The following is a 19013-nucleotide window of genomic DNA, read 5'->3' on the forward strand; positions in this document are numbered from 1 at the left end:
CGGGGGGGGGGGCCTCAATGGAGATGCAGATGACATCCCTCTTTCAGGTGGGTCTTCGGTGAATGCTGGCTCCCTCAGGCACGCTCACTCCAAAGATATGTATGTATTCTTGTCAAAACCATTTAGAGTGAGCTTAATTATGAGCAAAAAAATTACCTAAATCCAGATTGATGCTTCATAAATGGGATTGTCACATAATAGATTTTAAAAATATTGAGATAAATGTTCTAGATCTGTGCTGTCCAATATAGCAGTCACATATTTAAATTAAATAAAATTCATATCTTCTGTCTACTAGACATATTTCAAGTGCTCAACAGTCACAGGTGGCTAGAGGCTTTAATCTAGGATTAAAAAAATTTTTAATCTACAAAAAAACAAGGTATTTGAATATGGAATGTCCATCAGATGTTTCTGTTGTTAAGTGCCATCACTAGATGGTTCCGACTCATAGAGACTTTAGGCACAGATTGAAACACTGCCCAATCCTGTACCAGCCTCACAATTGGTTTTCAAGCTTGAGCCCACTGCTGCTGCCACTGTGCCAATCCATCCTGTTGAGGGGTGGAAGGTCTCTTTTTTCACTGACTCTCCACTTCAGCAAGCATGATGTCCTTCTCCAGAGACTGGTCCCTCCTGATAATATGTTTAAAGTATGAAAGACGAAGTCTCTCCATCCTGGCTTCTAAGGAGCATTCTGATTGTACTTTTTCCAACACAGATTTGTTTGTTCTTTTAGCCATCCATGGTACTTTTAATATGCTTCTCCAACACCATAGCTCAAATGCATCAATTCTTATAAGGTCTTCCTTAGTAACTGTTCACTTTCACATGCACACGAAACTACTGAAAATATCATGGCTTAGGTGAAGTGCACTTTAGTCTTTGGGCTTTTGAACACTTTAAAGAGGTCTAGTACAACACATCTGTCTAATGTAGTATGGCATTTGTTTTCCTGACTGCTTCCTCCATGAGTGCTGATGGTGTGGATCCAAGCAAAATGAAGTCTTTTTTGACAACTTCAATCTTTTCTTCATTTATAAGGATGTTATTTATTGGTCCAGTGGTGAGGATTTTTGTTTTTATTACAGAGAGGTGCAACCCATACTGAAAGCTGTGGTCTTTGACCTTCATCAGTAAGTATTTAAAGTCCTCTTCACAAGCAAGGTTGTATCATTTGCATGTCACAGGTTGTTAATAGTCTTCCTCAAATCCTGATGCCACATTCTGGAACACAACCCTGGTGTGTACCTTGCCTGATTTAAAACCATTTGGTGTCCCCTAGTTTTGTTTGAATGACTGCCTCTTGGTCTATGTACAGAATCCTCAAGAGCACAATTAAGGGTTCTGAAATACTCGTTCTCTGCAATGTTTATAGCTTGTCATGATCCACACAGTTGAAAACCTATGCATAGTTGTTTGCCTGTGGTTTATTGACTATAAAGCACAGACAAACATCTTTCTGGTATTCTCTATTTTCAGCCAACATCCATCTGGTGTCAGCAATGATATCCCTCATTTCACATCCTCATCTGAATCTGGCTTGAAACTCTGCCAGCTCCCAGTCAATGTACTGCTACAACCATTTTTGAATTATGTTTAGCAAAACTTTACTTGCATATGATATCAGTGATATTGTCCAATGATTTCCACATTCTGTTGGGTCACCTCTCTAAGGAATGAGCACAAATTTCGATCTCTTCCAATCAATTGGCCAGGTAGCTGTCTTCCAAATTTCTTGGCATAGGTAAGTGAGTACCTCCAGTGCTGCATCAGTTTGTTGGAAGATTTCAATTTGTGTTCCATCTATTCCCAGAGCCTTGTTCTTTGCCTATGTGCTCAACATACCTTGGACTTCTTTCTTCAGTAGCATTGTCTCTTGATCATATGCTATATCTTGAAAAGGGTGAACATCAACCATTTCTTTTCGGTACAGTGACACTGTATAATTCCTTCCATCAGATCAGATACTACTATATAAATGCTCAACTTCTTAGATTATGGCACATCATACTGTGGTTATGTTAGAGAATGGCTTGTTGTTAGATGATACAAGACTAAAGGACTTAAGTAGTAAAGTACCAAAATATGTATGATTTACTTTCCAAATACTCAGCAAACAGGAATGAGTACATATACCCACAAGAAATAAGCCAAATGTTGTAAAATGTTTTAACTGATGATTCTAGATGAAAAGTACAGTAATATTCTATATATATATAAACTTATGAGGCACTGGATTGCTAACCATGAGGTTGGAAGCTCAAATCCACCAGCCGCTTTCCAGGATAACGATGAGGATTCTGCTTCTGTAAAGATTTACAGCCTTGGAAATCCAATATAGTAGGGGTTGTTGTTGTTAAGTGCTGTTGAATCAGTTTCAACTCACAGCAACCCTATAAAGGGTTTCTTAGGAGTCTGGTGAGCTTGACTCACCAACCCTGCAGTTCAAACTGACCTTACAGTCCAGCGCATTAACTCACAGTTCCACACCAGGACTCCATATAGCAGGGGTAGAGAACCTTTTCCTACCAAGGGCCACTTGCATACTTATAACATCATTTGCTGGCTATACAAAATTATCAACTTAAAGATTAACCTATTATATTTGAATGGTAGGAACTCTGGTTGCCTTGGCAAAGCTAGAACAAATGATTTCGCAGGCCCCTGAGCCAAACATTTCCACCCCCTACAGCTATATTGAGTCACTATGAATTAGAATCGACTCGATGGCAGTGGTTTTGTTTTATGAGGGGGGAAAAAAGAGAAAGCAGAATGACACCATCAAAATGCTCTGCAATATACAGATATTACTTGAAACTTAATTGGAACTATCATGGCCACCCTGTATATTCACAGTAGAACTCCTTCACTCTGGTTTTTAAAGCTGTGAGCTTTTGGAAGCAGATCCCCAGGCTTGTCTTCTGAGGTACCTCTGGGTGGGGTTGAACCACCAACCTTTCAGCTAGTAGTCTTTCTTGCATCTAACTGTTTGCACAACCCAGGGACTTTTTCATCATGAGTGGGAACTGACTTTATAGGTAAACAATAAGTTCAAACAGTAAGTTCAAAAATAAATTGGTCAATAAATGTCAATGTTACTTGATTAATACATGATAAATAAGGAATCAATGTCATGTTCTAATGTGGTTTTGTTGTTATGCATTTAAGCACTAATCAGATACGTACACTGAAATGTTTACAAGTGAAATGATGTGATTATCTGGAATTTACTTCAAAGTAATGGGACAGGAAGTAGATGGAAGCAAGGCTGGCTGTGAGCTGATTGACGGTGATGGCTACAGGGGAGTTCATGGCATTATTCTACTTTTGATATGTTAGAAATTTTCTGTAACAAAAAGTTAAAGAAAAAACACACATTAACCCATTTTTCCAAAATTAATAAGTAATTTCCCTAAAGTTGAACAATATAGCAAGTTGTAGTCAACTGAATCTGTAATCTTAAAAACACTTAACAGTGAGTATAACCTTTTCTTATGCTTTGAGGGGAGATTAAAATTTGTGTTTAACAATGTTGATAGTGGTTCAAATGTGAAGAAACATCAAGGAGAAAAAAATTAGATTACCACCACCAACTGTTGATCCTGAGAATGCAGTAGTTCTATATGATAAGCACTGGACTGTGAACCACAAGGTCAGCAGTTCGAGTCCACCAGTGGCACACAGAAGAAAGAAGAGGCTTTCTGGTCCTGCAAAGATTTATAGCTTCGGAAACTCTACACAGGGTCACTATGAGTCAGAACTCACTCAATAGCACTTCCCAATAACAACTGTCAACTCTAAAATAACACGGATGTGAACTATATTGGTCCAATTACACTTTTTTTTTTTTAATGTTGTTTGATGCTAATCATCTCTGCTTGAGCAGTTTGTCTCTCCAGTTAACTACTTATCAAAATAAAAAGTGATTTCTTACAATTCTCTATTTTTTAGTGCAATCCAGTAAATCTTTAATAACACGGGATCTGAACCTAAGTACCACTAACGATGCTGAAAGTGATCCCAAGAAGCACAGAAATGTTATGACATTACAAAAATAAGTTGAGTTGCTTGATATGTATAGTTGACTGAGGTTTGCAGCTGCAGCTGCCTATCATTTCAAGATAAATGAATCCAGCAAAAGGATCATTGTAAAAAAAAGAAAAGGAAATTTGTGAAGTCTCCACTGTAGCTATGCCAAAAAACTAACCAAACACATGACCATCAAGTCAATTCCAACTCATAAAGACCCTGTACAGGGTTTCTGAAGCTATAAATCTTTATGGGAACAGGAAGCCTCATCTTTCTTTCTCTCATGGAGCGCGCGCCAGGTGAGTCTGAACTGCTGATCTTGCAATCCTACAGCACCACCTGGGTTGCGCACAGATATGCCAGCAGGTGAAAATACCTTGCACAATTTACAAAATACCTTTGTATGTCATATTAAAAATGCAAATTTTCTCATGAGTGATGATCTAAGGTATAATTATTGGTGATGAAAACTGAAGACGCTTGGAATCAATTAGTCCAATGGACTAATGGAACACGTGACCATCACTCTCCATGACTCTGAGACCAGAAGAATTAGATAGTGCTTGGCTACATAGAGTAGTGGTTACGAATTGGGCTGGGAACCGCAAGGTCAGTAGTTCAAAACTACCAGCTGTTCCGCGGGAGAAAGATGAGGCTTTCTGCTCCCGTAAAGATTCACAGCCTTGGAAACCCTGGACAGGGTCGCTATGGGTTGGAACCGACTCCACAGCACAGAACCACCACCACCACCACCAGATGCTCTGAAAGGGATCACATTAAAAGGCCCTGGGTAGGGTGTGCCCTTTGGCTGTTTGAATGATTATATATTCCTGAGTGTTTTGGTTTCAATGCACGTCAACGTCAAAAACAAAAACAAAAAACAGAGGGAACAGAAGTGAATACTGTTGAATGATGAAGCGATTGTAATCATTGGAATGAAACGAATACGATAAATGTAAAATTGATGTTCTCCCATGTAAACTATCACTCAATTCACTTTAAAAAAAAAAGAAAACAAAAGGCCCTGGAGAAAGTAAGAGACTATGTGGAACAAAATCATTAAAAAAAAAAAAAGACAAGGTTTCCTGGTCAGAAAGAAACTGGGCCAAGAAATAAATTATACCAAGACTATGGTCCTCAGCTTCCCTCGGGTCTGGAAGAGAACTCACCCTTGCGGCCCAGTTTTTACCAAGCAGTGTTTAGGTATATAGCGGGGACAACAACACTAGTGAGGTATGCTCACCATGGAATTTCAGCCCAAAAGGTTAACATTTACCTGGGGTCAAGGTTCAGAGGGGTTGGGAGAGGGAGGAAGTGGCATTACTGCTGTTACATGGAGGGGACTGTGGTCACTGAGATGAAACAAATTGTATGATTTGTTGAATATAAAACTAATGATCTGCTCTGTAAACCTCCACTCAAATTTGTAATAAATAGTTTCACAAAACCTGTTAAATGATGATGCATAGAGACGACTGTAATCATTGCAATGAAACAATGAGCCTAAAACAGATGTTCTCCCATGTAAACTATCACTCAATTCACAATAAAAACTTAAAAAAAAAAAAACAACTAATGCAGCTTTTATCTGAATCTAGTATGCATGGAATCCTGGTATGAAGCTATAGGATAAACACTGGGCTGCTAACTTCAAGGCTGGTGGTTCAAACCCACCAGTCGCTCCTTGGAAACCCTCTACAGAGTTGCTAGGAGTTGTAACAGATTTGATGGCACTTAACAACAAGTAGTATATATGTAACATAAAAAAGTGTCAATTGACTCAGAATCTTGTCTGCACAGGAGTACTGGCGCCCCTAACCTCCCACAAAGTTCAAGGGTCAGCGCTAGAATTTTTCTAATGTAAATGATAAGAAATCTTAGATTCCTTTCACTGAAAAGTGATAGTATGAGAGTGTCAAGGATAAAGAGAAGGGCAGTAATTCAATCAGGTTAGTGGCTAAGGAATGAAGATAATCATCAACTTACTGTCAAACTTTGCTATTCATTCTTTGTTGTCTCTCTAATAGCAAACCGTGTAACTTCTCTTTCTCAAGTCATATGATTAAACATGACTCACAAGTTTTAACTTCTTTATGAATTGTTTAAGAGAACCCTTTAGCCTCCCCTAAAAGTTGCAAGTTCTTACATAAAAAGCAAGTCTGTGTAATCAATCCTGTAAGAGAGGCAAAGGCAGACTGCTCAGAGAACACAGGGAGGTAAATAATTAAAGAGATCTCATTACAAAACGAGACCCGTGAGCAGTGTTGGATAACTGTTATAGTACTGCATACTGTTGGGTAGAAATGGATGCCTGCGCATAGGCTCCAGTCACCAGAAAGATGCCTGCTATGAAAAATGCCAGCAAGGCGGCAAAGACAAATCAAAGTGTTGCTCAGAAAATTAAGATGGAGAAAATTTTCTTCCAGTAGAATCTTTTACCTAATTCTATTATTTTATTAGTTATGGAGCACTACAACTCTCCATACATTATCTACTAATGTCTCTTGTGGCTTGGTGTGTTACTTTAAAACAAACAAACAAACAAAAAAAAAAACCCACCTTTGATAAGTTAGAAGCAGGTACTAATCTAGGGGTTGTCCGATTAGAGAAAGTTATTTACTTTTGAAACCAGACCTAAGAATTTTCCTCTCAAGGGCAAATTCTCCTTTAGAACAACATGAATGTGACATATACCAATCCTGGTGCGGTCACTTTTTAAGATTTCCAAAGAGGAGATACAGTTAGAAAGAGAAGAATTCTGCATTACCATTCTTATATCAGGGTCTCTGACAAGAGATCCTGATATAAAGTAAAATCTTAATATAAGACAATTTTAAAGTGTTTAACGTTGTTGTTGCTAAGTGCCATCAAGTCAGTTCTGACTCATAGTGACCTTGCATAGGGTTTCTGAGACCAGTTGGCTTTGAACTGCTCACAGTGTGGCTCGTAGTCCAGTGCTGATACACAGCACCACACCATGAGTCTCAATCATTTATAGTTAAGGTGAAATAAAAAGAACATACACCCATTTCTACTCTAATACAAGTATAGAATAGATTTGTTGTTGTGAAGTGCCGTCCAGTCAGTTCCGACCCACAGCGACTGATGAGTTAGAACCACCAACCTTGCAGTTCAAACAGCTATGCAGTCTGGTGCATTAACCCACAGCGGCACACCAGGACCCCAGAAGTACAGATTAAGGTATAAAATAATTCAAAGGAGTCTAACAGTTCCAAATTGGGGAGCAGGCAGAGTTAAAATTCCACAATTTCTCCAAAAATTGTAAAAGCAGAAGAGGTCTGATATATTCCAGTACAGCCAATACATCATCTAGTAACCAGGAGCCTTTGGTAGTGAGTATTACTAGTCCAGGAGTCCTGGTGTGGTGCTGTGGGCTAGTGTGCTGGACTGCAAAGTTGCTTTGAACCGCAAGGTTGGTGGTTCAAGCTCACCAGCCACTCCTCGGAAACCCTATATAGGGTCGCTATGGGTCGGAACTAAGTCAACGGCACTTAACGACAACATTATTAGTCTGAAGTGGTTATCCCACCAAGTTACTTATCCTATATTTTATAACATACTTAATAACTAGAAACAGACTACTGCCAAGAAGTAACAAAATATCAAAAAAGGGTTTTAGAAGTTAGGATATTATCTGATAATGAACAATCTCAAATCTAAAGGTAAAGCTGAAGTTTACAGCTACACATCAATCCCATAGTGAACTAGCTAGCAATGGATAAGTTGTTTACCTACATACATAAAAATACTGGCCTCAGATCCTTAACATTGGATCACTTCTTTCTAAGCATCATGTTCAGCTACAAGGGAAAATGAAAACTTTTATCAATATCAATAAATACATATTTTATTAGTTGCAATGTAATTTTGCATCATGAATGATTCACAAAATAAACACAACCATCGAGGATGTACCAAAATGAGATATAGTACAGGAAAAGATAGAGCTTAGTATGGTATGAAGAAATTTACAGCCAACTCATTTGGATTCCCATGACTACAGAGCATAGCATAAAACATTCTCCAAACTAAACTCAGTATTACTAGGTCTTAAAAGTTTTCTTCCAACCTACTGCTCACCATATAAACCTTTGAAGGACAAAACCAGACTTGATATATTGGCATGCATTTAAAGAGTTTTCAAATACAAGAACAAAGCTGCTACGCCTAGTAAAAATATACTTACTACTCTAAAAAAATGAAAGCCTCTAAAAAATATCACCAGCACAATTATACATCTTGGAGTTGTCAAATGTGACGTCAAGAATGCTGCAGGTCTATTCCAAAACAAACATTACAATTCCTTTTAGAATAATAATTCAGATAAATTTTTAATACATATTTTTGCATCTTAAAATTTAGAAAGCTTTTTTTTTCACCAACATCAAAATATAAATGTTTCCTTAATACTAATTTAATATTTAAAGCAGTATCAAGCCTAATGAAATTAGTGCTCTTTTTCTTTTTTTAATATATTAATACTTCACTGGTTTATGTTGTTGTTGTTGTTCAGTGCTGTGGAGTCAGTTCCAACTCACAGTAACCCTGTATAGGGTTCCTGAGGAGCAGCTGGTAGGTCTGAATAGCAGACCTTGCGATTCAAACAGACCTTGAAGTCCAGTGCTTTATACTACAGTGCCACACAAGGATTGGTAGCTAGAAGAAAGGAAAGTTTAGAATATCCTTAAAACTCATTAACACAGGTGCCAGATGCTACCTGTAGTTATCTGTAATCAACAATATCAACACTGAGATTTGTGCAGGAAGCTGAGGTACAGCAAATGCCAAGAGGAAAAGTGGTTGTAAACTAAACCAAAGTCATCTTTGCTTTTAAACAACATTATGTAGCAACAGATGATATGGAGTCCTGGTGTGGCGCCGTGGGTTAATGCACCAGACTGCAAAGTTGTTTGAACCGAAAGGTTGGTGGTTCAAGCTCACCAGCTGCTCCTTGGAAACAACTAGCTAGCACTTAACAACAACAGCAACAACGGATGATATAATTAGGGTAAACTTTAAGGAAAACAGCTGTTTTTAATCTTTAGGGACTAAAAAAGCTCAATTGTAAGGATGTTGTTGTCAAGTGCCATCAAGTTGGTTTTGACTCATAGCGACCATGTATAGGGTGTTTAAGGACCATCTGGTGGGCTTGAACCACCAACCTTGTGGTAAGCAGTTCAGTGCTTATCCTACATCACCACACCAGGATTATAATCCTAAATGTAAATCTCTGTTAATTAGTTCATGCTTGAATGTATCAGACATTCAATTCAATGTTACAAAATGATACATACAATAGTTAAACTGACATGGAAGACAGACTTAGCTTCATCTTCAATTACTAACAGAAGAAGGGGGCTAGAATTATAGCAGAAGAGATTTGGTAGGAAAAAATATATCCCAACTATGAATATTGACAAAAAAGTTTTTCCAAGTGAGGTTTTCAGAGCCCTAGAAAGATTCACAAACATCCAAGGTGATTTTACTCATTTTCGAGCCTAAAGACCCTTCAGTGACTTTAGCTACACACAGATTAGGAGCAAACTCTTGGGTCTCAATTTAGTACTCTACATGTCAACTCAAGAGAATTCATTCAGGTGGTTATAAAGGCAAGAAAGTAGGATTTGCAGACATACTGCATATTAAATCAAATCCTCTCTGCTTTAAATGATCTGTAGTGAAACTTGGCACAGAAGATTCTAAAGGAAAACCAGTGTTTCAAAGTCAATTTACTCAACCCCAGCACCAGTTCTTTTATTTACTATTCTTCTGATAATAAGATAATAATTCTCATAAAATAGGTATGTAAATCACTAGTGATTATTTTATTTTAAATGAGTTTGGGTTTTTTTTGTTTTCTCATGCCTTAACTAGTATTTTTGCTACTAATTTATTGGAGTTTGGCAACTCAAACCCACCAGCTGCTCCTCATAAACATTATACAGAGTTGCCATGAGTGAAAGACGTGACAGCACTTAACAACAACATATACCAGAAACTAGCTAAGAACTTTAAACATAGTATCTCACGTACTCATTTCTGGAGTCTAGCACCAAATCAAGAAGCTATGGTAGTGTTGTGATTACGAGTAGCGTTGCTAACCTCAAGGTCAGCAGTTCGAAACCACCAGCTGTTTCGCAGGAGAAAGATGAGGCTTTCTGCTTCTGTAAAGATTTATAGTCTCGGAAACCCTACGCAGGGTCACTATGAGTCAGAACAGACTCCATAGCATATAACCACCACCTGTGTCAAACCATTCTTTTCTGTAGGCTATAGAGACAAAAATACCTCAAGTTACAACCAAGTCGTCAAGTCAAATTATATCACAAGGTATCTATAGATCACTGAAAAAAGAACTCCCCAAACATTGAATTTTACAGAAGACAGACTTATTTGTAAGGTCTAGAAAGGGTCCAAGATTATAGAGCTCATAAGAAGCAGAGAAACCAGGACTAAAACCCTAATCCGGCTTCCAAATCCATGCTCTTAATGAGGCTTTACTTCTTACAGTTTATGTTAAAATATAATATTTAAAAGTAAAAATCTTTATCTCTACTACAAATACTATATACAAGAGTAAACTAAAATCTTGTTACATTATCACTGGAGACTTATTTCTTTCAACCATTTATCCATATAGACTTTTTACAAGTCAACATAAGACTAATACATATTAAGTGTACAACCAAAGTTCTAAAAAATATACAATTTAAATGTATTTTAAAAGGAGTCCTGGTGTGGCACTGTGGGTTAATGTGCTGGACTGCAAAGTGTCAGTTTGGACCTCAAGGTCGGTGGTTCAAGCTCACCAGAAGTGCCTCGGAAACCCTATGCAGTAATTTAAATTTTTACATACAAAATTTTCCCAAGCTTTTTTTTTTTTGCAACATCTAAGAATGCCTTTCTTTACTGCAAAAGGACGTTGTATCTTTCCACAGCCATAAAGTATATTTATGTGGAACTCTGTAACCATGAAGTATGGAGCACATACTATGGTAGCTCTCAAATGACAGTCACCGTCAGATGGCTTCATATAGAGTTTCCATTTTCTGATTAATTTGTTGAAAGTATCTCCCTAAAACTTTCCATTCCTAGTGGTTGAATTGCAAGTGAAAGTATTACCTGTCAGGATTGTTTGAAAAGCAGCTTCTACATTTGTAGAGTCTAGGGCAGACGTCTCAATGAATGACAAACCATTCTTTTCTGTGGAGACACACAAAAACTCTAGTCACATCAAGTCTTAATACAAGGGATGGGATACACTCAATAATAGAACCTTCTAAACTATAAAACCACCCCAACTTCTCAGACATTAAAGGTACCATTCTATCTCCAAGTTAGATGAAAAATAACTGAGAAAATCTCACTGTATTCTTCATTAAAATAAGCACTTCTTATATCTGAATACTACCACTAACAATGAAAGATACTATTCAAAATGTAATGAATATATTATATATCCAGATACTTTTATTCCCTATCATCTATCTTCTATGAAGTCCTGGTATGGTGCTGTGGGTTACTACGCTGGACTGCAAAGTCACTCTGAACCGCAAGGTCGGCAGTCCAAGCTCACCAGCTGCTCCTCGGAAACCCTACACAGGGTCGCTATGGGTCAGAACCAACTCAACAGCACTTAACAAAAACAACTTCTATCCTCTATAGGAGCTCTGGTGGTGCTACAGGATAAACACTAGACTAGTAACCAAAAGGTTTCAAACTCACTATCCACTCTGCCAGAGAAAGATGAGGCTTTGTGCCTCCATAAAGATTTACAGCCTGGGGTGGGGAACCTTTTTGCTGCAAAGGGTCATCTGGATATACATATTTGGTCAAACATTTAATTAATTCACCCCTCATGTAATGGCTGGTGTGGCTCTGTGGGTTAATGCGCTAGACTGTAGAGTCAGTTTAACCACAAGGTTGGCAGTTCAAGTTGCTCCTCAGAAACCATATATAGGGTCGCTATGGGTCAGAACCTACTTGACAGCATTTTAACAACAATGAAATGGCTAGAACTGAGACTGCATTGGAAGGGCCTGACCAAATGATTTTGTGGGCCTTAAATGCCCCAAAAGGAGCTCTAGTAGCGTAGTGGTTATGAGTTGGGCTGCTAAACGCAAGGTCAGCAGTTTGAAACTACCAGCTGTTCCAAGGGAGAAAGATGAGGCTTTCTGCTCTCGTAAAGATTTACAGCCTCGGAAACCCTATACAGGGTCGCTATGAGTCAGAACCAATCAATGGCACACCACCACCACCACCATACGCCCCATAAGGAGCCCTGGTACTGTAATGAATTACAACCTGGGCTGTTAACCTCAAGGTCAGCAGTTTGAATCTACCAGCTGTTCCATATAAGAAAGATGAGGCTTTCTGCTCTTGTAAAGATGTACAATCTTGGAAACCCTGTAAATTACAGGGTCATCGTAAGTCAGACCTGACTCAATGGCCCACAGGCCAGATGTTCCCAACTCTTGCTACACAGGATTGCTGTGAGTCAGAATCACTGGATGGCAACAAGTTTACCCATCTTCTATACTTCTCCCTATTAATGACATAGCCATGGTATGAACATGGGTATGTTATTCACATAGAATAAGTTCTATAATTATACTCTTGGAAATAAAGTTGTTTCTTGCCTGAGGAACTAAAAAACTGTTACAGAAAACTTTACTCACAGCACGATCACTACAGCAAAACCACAACTTTCACTAGTCAAGAATGGGGCCAGGAACTGGCTGAGCCTCTGTAACACCAAAACCAAAAAAAAATTTATAGCTACTAATCATTGCTGGCCCACAGCTTCCTACCCTTACTGGAAAGGTGAAATCAAGAATGGTTTTTGCAACACAAACATAAAGACATGCAGAATCACCTCAATAGCATGGAATATGTATCACTAACCTGCAAAAGCTCTTGCTTCATCTGTAGGGACTGCCCTGAGATGGCGTAAATCACTCTTATTGCCCACAAGCATGATAACAATATTACTATCAGCATGATCTCTCAGTTCTTTCAGCCATCGCTCTACATTTTCATATGTGAGATGTTTAGCAATGTCATAAACCAATAAGGCACCTACAGCTCCACGATAGTACCTGGAAACAGAACACATCTTTAACTATTAGAAACCATAAAATAGAAGCAAATCCCAAAAACAACTCAAAACATGGATTACATATTTAAAACCTACTTAAAAGTAAACGTCAAGATCTTAATCCTTGAATTCTTAAAAGGAAAAACAAAACATCTTTTCCATTACTAAAGTCAGCAAGTCAGCTAATTCACTTCATGGCAGTCTACTTCACAGAACTTTAAAAAAAGAAAAAGAAAAAAAAAAAAAGAGTGAGAGACTTACGCTGATGTTATAGCTCGGTACCGCTCTTGCCCTGCTGTGTCCCATATCTGCGCCTTTATTGTTTTCCCATCAACTTGGATGCTTCTTGTTGCAAACTCAACTCCAATGGTGCTCTTGCTTTCCAGATTAAACTCATTTCGAGTGAATCGAGACAGGAGATTACTCTTTCCGACACCAGAATCTCCAATAAGTACAACTGAAAAAAAATAAAGAACTTAATGTCAAATAAAAGAGGCAAACACATTCAGAACATTATCTATGCTTTCAATAGGATGAAGATAGAGTATCTGATGCTTTCAAAGAGGCCAGGAAAGAGGAAATTCAGTAGCTCAGGTTCTTGACTATTAACAACCAACACAATGTAAACATTTTAATCAGTTTCTGCCTGTAGAATGACTTCCATGCCCTATCAGCTTAGCACATGAGATTACAACAGTTGTTGTTGTTAAGTACCATGGAGTTGGTTCCGACTCATAGTGTCCCTGTACAGGGTTTCCTAGAGTATAAATCTTTACAGGAGCAGAAAGCCTCATCTTTCTCCCGCGGAACAGCTGGTCATTTCGAACTGCCGACCTTGAGATTAGCAGCCCGATTCGTAACCACTACACTACTACAAGATTAGTATCCTTGTTTTAAAGGCACCATTTTTGTCAGAGGCCCAACCCTGCATAGGGTTTCTGAGGAGCAGCCTGCGAACTTGAACCGCCGACCTTAGAGTTCAAACTGCCCTTGGAGTCCAGTGCATTAACCCACAGCACCACACCAGGACTCCATTTGTGATATTAAAATGCATCAGATATGAAACAACAAAGGCTATTGGTAAACTGGGAGGAAGAGAATGAAAGGGTTTTACTTAGTTGTATCAATGACTGGGTTCCTGACCTTGGTACTCAAACGGAGGCAAAATGAAACATTAAGCATACCAAGAATCCAGATCACAGGAACTACAATGACCCTTTAATAGTTGCATTTATCAGACTAGAGCAGAAAGCTAGAGACAAAAAACAAAAACACAAAGCTAGATGCTGGGCTTGAGATGCTGACTAATCATTTTACTTAGTATGAGTCAAGGACAAAGCAAGGAGGGCATGTACTTTCACATCTGCTTTAAGCAATTTCTTTTAGTAAATTTTGATTAGATGAATTAACTTCCTATGGTTACCACAGGAAGCAGCTTATTTACTAACTAAATATATGGAGACTTATTTATGAACTATATTGCTTTTCATCCCAAGCAATACTACATGTAATTTCAAAAACAATGGGGAAACAGGCAATTAAGGTAAGACAAGCTGTTTTAAAGCATTTTATATCTGTATGTAAAGAAGAAAATGAGCTCACTGGTTTATAGAATCTGAGGAAGGTAATGTATTTTGCTTTGTAAAAAATTTTATTAGCATTTCAGGAACATTATACTTATTCCTACTGTTGGCTACTAGTGATTCCTCTTATCTGCCTAAACTAGTGACAATGATTTAGACACCAGGACTAGAAAAGTATGCCAGAATAATGCCCCAGCATATCTAACTAAAGAGACTAGTGGGAAGTTTGGAGGTGAAATTGTCAGAGCTCAATGCACTCTGGTCAAAGTGCAAAGAAAGTGTATTACACATTCCTTCCCTGCCACAGGAGCCTACATATAAACTGGCCTCTGGACAGTCTTGGAGAGAGTACACTATCAAAAGAATATTTGCATATCTTTCTGGCTTCCTCTATCAGCTAATTCAGCAAGAAAACATGCTGGCACAGTGACTACACACAGCACAAAGAGTAGTGATTTCTAACTATGCAATCAGTTGTTGTTGTTAAGTGCTGTCTAGTTGGTTCCGACTCAGCAACCCTATATAGGGTTTCCCAGGAGCGGTTGGTGAGTTTGAACCACGAATCTTGCAGTTCAAACCAACCCTGCAGTCAAGCGCATTACCCTGCAGTGCCACACCAGGTGTCCTTACAATCAATGGCATCTTCTTCCCCAAATAAAAAATTTATCTTAATAAAAGCATTTAATATATGTGTTTGCCACAACACCTTTGATACAATCAATTAGAGGACATCAAAGGTGTTATGGCAAACACTCATCTAATGCTTTTATTTTGGATAATTATTTATTTGGGAAGATGATGTCAAAGTCGCGGAATAATGTACAAAAACCATGCATTTCCAAATTTATAGGACAGCTGATTGATAGGCTTCCAAGGTCTGTGTATTCAACAGGAAGTGAAATCCCAGTGGCTCTGTTAGATAAGCACTAGACTGTTAAGCACAAGGTCAGCGATTCAAAGCCAGCAGCCACTCCTCAGAAATCCTATACAGAGTCCCTATGAGTCAGAAATGACTGGAGGGCACTTAACAACATTATGCATCTTGAGCTCTGGTGTGGCACTATAAGATAAGCACTGGACTGCTAACTGCAGTTCAAACCCACCAGCCATTCTCAAAAACCCTATACAGGATCACTATGAATTGAAGGCACACAACACCATTATGCTTCTCAATAAAGGAGGCTAGAAGGTCTAGGAACCCTACTTTGAATCACTTCTGGTCCCACAATAAGCAATTGAAGTGCAAGAGTAAAATCTGAATTTCAAATGGGAAAAGGGTAAAATGAGTGTTCCAACCCGTTACATTGTTTGTTGCTATTGAGTCAACCCCAACTCCTGGCAATCCCATATACAACAGAATTACACACTGCCCACTTCTGCCATCTTCACACTGGACTCCATTTTTGCAGACAGTGAATTTTGAGTGCCCTCCAACCTAGGAAACTCATCTTCCAGCACTATGATCAGGCAACATTCGGTTGTGATCCACAGGGTTCTCACTGGCTAATCTTCACCAGGTCTTTCTTCCTAGTGTATCTTAGTTTGAAAGCTCCTCTGAAACCTGCCTACCATAGGTGACTCTGCTGGCACTGGAAATACAGGTGGCATGGCAGACAAACTGACAGACAAATGCTGGGCACTTTGATATCAATCAGTAATTCACCAGCCAGCCTAAAGTAAAAGAGTGCATAAGTACACAAGAAAAACTCCAGCAGTTTCAAGCTAAGGTTTCTATCCATTTGACTTCCACATTAACTAACAAGTATGTTCACCATTATGTTTCACCATGGGGACACCCACAAAGCTTTATGCCATCAGACAGTGATGAAAATTTTTCTTCAAATTAACCAATTATTAAAAATAGTACCCTTACCTAAAAATAATTTAAAGTTCATAATTTATGCTACCATAGTCCAGAGAATTAAAACAACAGGAAATGCTTTATGGTACAAAATAGTTATCTCAACTAGACAAGGACAATAGTGCCAGAATTAAAAGTAGCAACTTGATAAAGAATTATATATTAAATGACAACAAAAGATACTAGTTCTACAGAGTTGCCAGAAGATGAGAATTTACACAAAAAATGAAAACAGCTTTTATTCAGGTTGTTGTTAAGTGCCGTTGAGTTGATTCCAACCCACAGCGACCCTGTATAGGGTTTTCAAGGAGCAGCTGGTGAGCTTGAACCACCAACCTTGCAGTTCAAACAGCTTTGCAGTCTGGCGCATTAACCCACAGCAGGGCTCCTTATTCAGGTACCCATTGAGAAATCTAAACATGTGCTACATTTCTTGTGTGCCATGGAGTCAGTTCTAACTCATAGTGACCCCAATTCAACAGGGTTTCTGAGGCTGCAAATCTCTGTGGGAGCAGTCTCCTCTTTCTCCCAAGAAGTGGCTGATGGATTTAAACTGCTGACTTACAGTTAGCAGCCCAATGAATAACTCACTATGCTACCAGGTCACCTTTAGTTACATCTGTTATTAAGTGCCATCGGTCTCGACTCATAGCCACCCAGGTGTGGTGGTGGCTTTGAACTGTGGGCCTGTGGCTCACACCGACCTTTTGGTCCAGTGCATATCCTACAGCACCACACACCAAGACTCCTTAAAGTTACATTTGTTGTTGCTGTTATGTGCTGTGGAGTCGGTTCTGACTCATAGTGACCCTGTATACAGGGTGTCCGAGGCTGTAAATCTTTACGGGAGTAGAAAACCTCATCTTTTTCCCGCAGAACAGCTGGTAGTTTCGAACTACTGACTGTGAGATTAGCAGCCTGATTTGTAACCACTACGCTACCAGAGCTCTTTTGTTGTTGTTGTTGTTGTTAAGTGCCATCGAGTCGATTCCGACCCATAGCGACCCTGTATAGGGTTTCCAAGGAACAGCTGGTGAGCTTGAACCACCACCTTGCAGTTCAAATGATTTTGCAGTCTGACACATTGGCCCACAGCGCCCACACCAGGAATTCAGAGCTCCTTTGGGATCATGAAAATAAACTAGTATGGATTAAATGACCTAAACCACACAGAAGAATTTACTAGTTGTGATATTTTTAAAAACCACCATGGATTTTATTGACTTACATTTGAATAACGTCTAATCAAAATTGTTTCATTAGATAATTGTTTCAGAGTGTGAAAAACTATATAATTTTTCCAAGAACTTTTTGAAGCCCCTTAAGGAGCTCTGGTAGCGTAGTGGTTACGATTCAGGCTGTGAACCGCAAGGTCAGCAGTTCCGCAAGAGAAAGATGACACATTCTGCTCCCGTAAATATTTACAGCCACAGAAACCCTGTACAGGGTCACTATGGGTCAGTACCAACTCCACAGCACATAACAACAACATGCTTCAAGAAAGGAATTTGTAGTAACAGTCTTGTTTATAAGTCCTTGTGTAAAATAAATGGTCAATGTATGCACAGGTAATAACCAAAAGGTTGAAGGTTAATGTTCACCCTGACGTACCTCAGAAAACAGGCCTGGCAATCTACTTCCAAAAAACTTAGCCACTGGAAACCCTATGAGCACAGGTCTACTCTGACACACTCATGGCAACTGGCCGGTTCCTATGCTTTCCATAACTAGTATCTTAGGCTAGAGGCCTTTATAACAACTGTCATTTATATACTAAACCAAACTAAATAATTTGGCTATAAATCTTTGCAAGAGCGAAACTCTCATTTTTCTCCTGCAGAGTGATTAGTGGGCTCAAACCACTGACCGGTTTGCAGTCCAGTGCTTATCCTACAGTCATGTTGTTGTTGTTGTCAAGTGCCATTGAGTCGGTTCCGACCCATAGCGACCCTGTAGAGAGTTTCCAAGCAGCAACTGGTGAGCTTGAACCGCTGATCTTGCAGTTCAAACGGCTTTGCAGTCTGGCACATTAACCTACAGCACCACACCAGGACTCTGCAATTAAATAATAACTCTTAGATGTTAAACACCTATAACCCAAATTAAAACAGCATTTCCAAAATAACTTGACAGTATTATCAACACTTGGTTATTAACTTCATTTGATGAACTTTAAATATCACTTATAATACCTAATACTAAATTTTGTTCATAATGTATGTCAAATATTAGATTGCTAAATGCCATAAAAGCAAAATATATGCATAAATCATCTACTGTCTAACACAAATTTCTGTCTTTATAATCACATTTAGTTTTATACACTATCCTACTAATTACCAAGGAGTTCTGTTAGCACAGTGGTTATGAGTTGGGCTGCTAACATCAAGGTCAGCAGTTTGAAACTACCAGCTGCTCT

At 38.8% G+C, this 19013-nt stretch overlaps 1 protein-coding gene across 1 annotated transcript in view; it reads right to left on the bottom strand.

The window, feature by feature from the left end:
- RAB11A (RAB11A, member RAS oncogene family) overlaps window positions 1-19013 on the bottom strand; it is a 27268-nt gene that overhangs the window by 3762 nt on the left and 4493 nt on the right. The window contains exons 2-4 of the mRNA XM_006831517.1: window positions 13412-13607; window positions 12958-13151; window positions 11176-11256 (exon numbers count right to left, since the gene is read on the bottom strand). Coding sequence (XP_006831580.1) covers window positions 11176-11256; window positions 12958-13151; window positions 13412-13607 — 471 coding nt within the window. The remainder of the gene's footprint in view (window positions 1-11175; window positions 11257-12957; window positions 13152-13411; window positions 13608-19013) is intronic.

The sequence above is a fragment of the Chrysochloris asiatica genome, unplaced genomic scaffold, assembly GCF_000296735.1.
Source record: "Chrysochloris asiatica unplaced genomic scaffold, ChrAsi1.0 scaffold00004, whole genome shotgun sequence".
Taxonomy (NCBI): domain Eukaryota; kingdom Metazoa; phylum Chordata; class Mammalia; order Afrosoricida; family Chrysochloridae; genus Chrysochloris; species Chrysochloris asiatica.